This window comes from Lactuca serriola, chromosome 1 (genome assembly GCF_051521515.1).
Source record: "Lactuca serriola cultivar US96UC23 chromosome 1, Lser_US96UC23_V15, whole genome shotgun sequence".
Classification (NCBI taxonomy): domain Eukaryota; kingdom Viridiplantae; phylum Streptophyta; class Magnoliopsida; order Asterales; family Asteraceae; genus Lactuca; species Lactuca serriola.
This window is the reverse complement of record NC_136408.1, coordinates 25,155,922-25,161,483: the sequence shown is the minus strand read 5'-3', so window position 1 is coordinate 25,161,483 and position 5,562 is coordinate 25,155,922. Positions and strand designations below refer to the sequence as shown.

At 29.7% G+C, this 5,562-nt stretch overlaps 1 protein-coding gene across 1 annotated transcript; it reads right to left on the bottom strand.

Moving 5' to 3' along the window:
• Positions 1-746: 746 nt before the first annotated feature.
• Positions 747-1,860, bottom strand: LOC145076256 (uncharacterized). The gene has a single exon (XM_079022214.1). It carries the CDS (start codon positions 1,750-1,752, stop codon positions 934-936), a length of 819 nt encoding a protein of 272 aa, XP_078878340.1. The 5' UTR covers positions 1,753-1,860; the 3' UTR covers positions 747-933.
• Between the last annotated feature and the right edge of the window lie 3,702 nt (positions 1,861-5,562).

The following is a 5,562-nucleotide window of genomic DNA, read 5'->3' as shown; positions in this document are numbered from 1 at the left end:
ATGCAGAAACAAAAACAATGCAGGAGTGACCCCATGGGTTTGATATAAGTGACTTCTTTTGAAGGTTAGTTTAATTTCAACTTTTATTTCATGGGTACATAATGTTTTATAGATCCACTTTAGTTTTGTGGTTTTCTTGATTTCTGTTGCATTACATGATCACTTGCTAAAATGACTAATTTTTATGAGTTTGAAGGGTATTAAGGAGTGAATTACTACGAGCATTTTGAATTTTGTATGGCTTCAATATTTTGTTCGATAGATGTTCTTTATTCTATTCTATGGAGTATACGTTACAATTTAATCTGGGTATCCAAAATTGGTTGTGTGGTTATATTTTGTTTTACTAATAATTAATAAAAGCAATATGAAATTGTGTTTATGATTAGATTGCTCGTGTTATTTCAGAACTTTGATTTGGCCCAACTTCATGGGCACAAAAGGCAAAAGCTATTAAGCTAGTAAGTAAGAATGTGTGATCAAAATCCTAAAAGCCCAACTAATGTGGTGAGGCATGTTCCTCGAAAGGAGTGGGGTAAAAAATTGAAGAGATATTTGGAAGTTTGAAATGAGATCGTATAGGCTTCGCTTCATTTATACAGTTACATTATTCTAATACAACTGTTAAACCTCATACTTCATCGATTTTAATTATTAATTCTTATTTTAGAGCAAGTGGCCACCATGGAAAGAACTCAATCCTTTGATGAAAATAGCAACAAGGAATGCAAGGAGAAATACAATGATTAAAAGAGTAATTGAGGATAATACTAATTGATAATATCCATATAAATTAAATACAAGTATCCTATATATGTACATACAATAAGCCAATAACAAACTTAACAACAATAGCCGAGTTCAAACCACCTAAATCAAACTTTCTTGCTATAGTTGAAATCAATGTTTTCCGGAGACATTTTGCACATCTTCCTACGCATTGAAGGACAGTCCTCCTAAAATGCCTTGTTTGTATGGCAAGTATGTTTTCTTCTTCATGTCATTCGCAACTGCCCTGTTCATATTGTAATGTAACTCGTGAGCCGACACCTGTCCTCTTCTCTTTGAAATGGATCCAGATTTGGATGAGTTACTAAAATCTTGATCCTGTTTCCTGAAGATGGTTGAGTATTTCTTCAAAGGGTATTTGTCCATTGCTCTCCCATCTGAAGCACTTCTGAACAAGAACAGATCCCTGAAGCTCCATTTTCTCGACCCATTTTCCGACGAACAATCAGGAGTACTTGACGACACTGAAATGGATGGTGGTTTTGTATCCATGGCTATTGGTTGTTGCTGACGACAATTATCTGAGCCCCCGATTGGAGACATCGATCTTGTTCTTCTACTTCTCGATGAAGGTAAACGAGATGAAGATGGAGAAACGCCTCTCTCTCGTCCTCTTTCTCTCTCTGTCGTCTTCTCTCGGGGAGGATCACCGGTCTTGATTACACCACCGTGGAATAAATCTTCAGCCGAGATTGAATCCCTGGGGAGATGGAAACTTACATCAAATGAAAAATCATCTTCGAATAAGTTTGCGGATGCCTTCGGAACGCCGGGTTTCTCTTCCCAAGCAAATGGAACGGTGGCAAGAGAACTGCTCCGGTGAGTTCCTGCGGAGATTAACAACTCATCGAAGCCGCAATACAACTCTGTCAGTCGTGTGGGGCTCGACGGAGCACTAGTGTAGTAACCGCCGGTGCATGATGAAGAACTGAAGTCCAAATCCATGGTTGGAGCAACTTCCATGGTGGTAGGTATGTTTTAGAAGAAAGTGAGAGAAACATCCATGGAGGGTTGATGATTTATATGTCAAAGGAAATAAGGGATACGACTGAAGAAGGAGAGAAGAAGGTAAGGGAGCCAAATAAAGTTGACTGAATTTAAAACTAAATAAAATAGAATGGAGATGGAAGTCTAAATTGTCGTCTTTGTTTTTTAGTAAGGGAAACTTTGCCTTTCCTGTTGTTTGTTAACGTGGGGACTACAAGCATATCAATTCACAATTTTTAAATATCGGCAATACGAACAAAAGTTTAGAATATCATTTAAATGAATCATTGAGTATTTATTTGTTTTATTATATTTATGGGCACAAAATTTCACCATCATCTGCTTTTATATGATTTTTTTAACAAATGAAAAGAAAATATATTTGTTTGATCTCGGACATATATAAGCTTTGACAGATTGATAGAAAAAATGTTTGGTGCAAATAATAGAATAGTAAGTAGATAGTGTGATAGTGTAATTAAGGGACATGGAGGTTAAACATTTATTTCTTGATACACAATGCATTACATACGTAATTCGTTTTGCCGTTTAGGGCATCCACAATACATTGAATCTCATAGAGTTCAATGTCATATCATTTTTTTATATTCCATACAACTCAATCATTTTTTTTCTACAACACATTGAACTCTACAAAGTTCAATAGAAAGTTATAAAAACTAATTTATAGTATGTATTTAAGATTAGAAAACTTTTATTTTTCCCATTGAAGAGTTCAATGGTCATTGAACTCCAAATCCATTGAATGTCAAGGTGACATCTCGCTATGGTAGACTTTCATCCATTGAATGGCAACTAGACTTGCCATCTCATTCAACCCTCCCATTGAACTCATCATTGTGGATGTTCTTAACGAAAATGTAAATAAAAGGAAGGGACAATCTAAGAGCATCTCCAATGGAAGGTTTTTTTTTTTTTTTTTTTTTTTTTTTTTATAACTTATTACTATTGACTTTTTATAAATGAACACTTATTTCCATTGGAGCACACCACTTTTTTGTTTATTTTTATTGATCATTCAAAATATATTAAGTGGTCAATATAATTTAAATTTTTGTATATTTTACCCCCTCACCTTCTGATTATATTTTAATTCAAATCTTTGTTATATTTTAGTTTTTAATTAATTTATTTATTTAGTAGTTAAATTGATTTGTCAATTTATTTAATTTATCTATCAAATATTTTGTGACATCTTATGAACTTATAGAGGTATTATCAAAATGTGTTTAATACAATATGTGTTTAAAAATGACTAACTAAATGGAAGTGGTTATATACAACACATTAAATAGATATGGATATATTAGTTAAATAAAAAAAAAAAAAAAAAAAAAAAAGCTAGTGGAAGAAATTAACCATTGGAGAGACCATTTATTTAGAGGTTAAAATTAATAGAAATGTGACAATAATTTTAAGTTATAGCATAGCTCAACCATTAGAGATATTTTGAGGTTGGAAGGAATGATGTTACAAAAATCGCACCATCTCTGCTATATAGGTGTCACATCACATTTTACCACAAAAATGTGGTTCCTTGCCACACCCATAAAATGATGCCATACTTCTTTTTTAACAATTTAATTTAAATTAAAACTTTAATTTTAATAAAAAACATCACATATTATTACTTCAAAAAAAAAAACATTACTCATATTAACAAATTAACATAAAACAATACTTCTTATTTTTATATAATAAAAAAGATTCATTATTATTAACAAATTCATTATTATTTAGATATGTATATATTAAATGAAAAGAAAAAGGAAAGTAAAAAAAATAGAAAGCGGAGAGAAAAGAGTTAAGTTTAGAAAAAAAAATTAAATACCCATATTGGAAATAGATGTTAAAGTATTTTGTTTTAATATAAAAAAAATTAGATTTCTATATAAAAATAAATGAGAGAGAGAGGTGCGACCAAATTTTGGTATACTGCAGCTAGACCGCACTCTAGACCACACATAGAGGGCGGTGTACCCTTGTCACAGTGGCGAGACCGCACCTCCCTCAAGCCTAAGATAGCACGCAAGTGGCCACATGATGTTTAGGAATATATATATATATATATATATATATATATATATATATATATATATATATATATATATATATATATATATATATATATATATATATATATATTGGTTCTAATGATTTTGTTTTTCAATTTAACCACCGGAATCGTTATTACTTGCAATTTAGCTTAATTTTCAGGTTAACACAAACAATAAAAGGTTTTGATGGTTAAATTGTAAGCAAAATATTAAAGATGATTTTTCTATCAATATGCCAAAATATAGATACTTTTTTTTCAATGTATAATAATTTTTGACCTCAACTCTTATATATTTTAAGATTAAGAGGGTGTTTGAGATTTCTTTTTGAAACTCAAAAATATTTATTTGGCAAAATGATTTACTAGCTTATGATGGTGAGAAATGAATTTTTTTTAAAATGTTTGGATTAGCTTTTGTGGTGAGGAAAAGTCAATAAGCCAATAATTTCTTATTTAAAAAGTGTCTCTTAACTTATATATATGTTTTAAAAGGTATTTGACTTTTACAACCCACAAAGTTATAACGAGTTTTGAAAAGTTAGAAATCATAACATATTGAATTTTTTTGAAACACCTTCTAAATTATATTATATTTGTTTTTAAACAACCATTACAATTTGTTTAATTTTTAATATATGATAATAAATACATTATATTTCTATTTAACAAAATATAAAAACCGATTAAAATATAAAAATATATTGTTATTAAATGTATCTGTCACTTTTTGATTATATAACTAAATCAAAATTTAATACGAAATATGCATCCATACGTACTTGGTTGAAAATAGTGTACTAATTCATCCATAGATCAATAAAGAATATGCAAAACAATATTGTCTGTATGACATAGAAGCTCTATCCATGCAATAACTCAACAATAAGTATTCTTAACTTATATAGAATACATGTTACAACTACTTAATATACACCAACCCAAATGAAGATTTTCAATTAAGTACTAGGTATGGGGATGTATTTCATATCAAATTTTGGTTTAGTTCCATCATAAAAAATCGATGATATAATTCATAACAATATATTTTTACATTTTAATCGACTATTATATTTATTAAATATAACTGTAATTAAAAAATGGTATTTATTTATAATCATATATTAAAAATCAAGCAAATTGTAATGATTGTTTCAGCAAAAATAGATTATAATTTAATCTTAAAATAAATAATATTTACGGTTAAAAATTATTATGCATTGAAAGAAATTACTTATATTTTGGCATATTGACAAAAAAAGTCACCGTTGATAATTTGTTTACAATTTAACTATCGAAACATGCTATGGTTTGTGGTAACCTGCAAATTGAGTCAAATTGCAAGTAATGACAGGTTCCAATGGTTATAATAATAATAATAATAATAATAATCAGGAGTGATTTTTTGTCGGTAGAACCAAAATACAAAGATTTTTTCATATTTCCCATGATGTTTCAGGGCTACTTGGTGGCCACCTGGCCATCACATGAGATCGTTATTTGCTAGTTCCTGACCCCTTTCTCTCAAACGATTTTGTTGAAGATCGAGATTGTTGTTTTTCAATGTAGTCACTAAATTGATTTATTATTCAAATATTTCATCTTGGGTTAACTCTGGAACACATGTAACAAACCTAAACACACATATCAATTTAATACACCTACCGATACACATTACTTTAACAAATATACTTAAGCATAAATACACA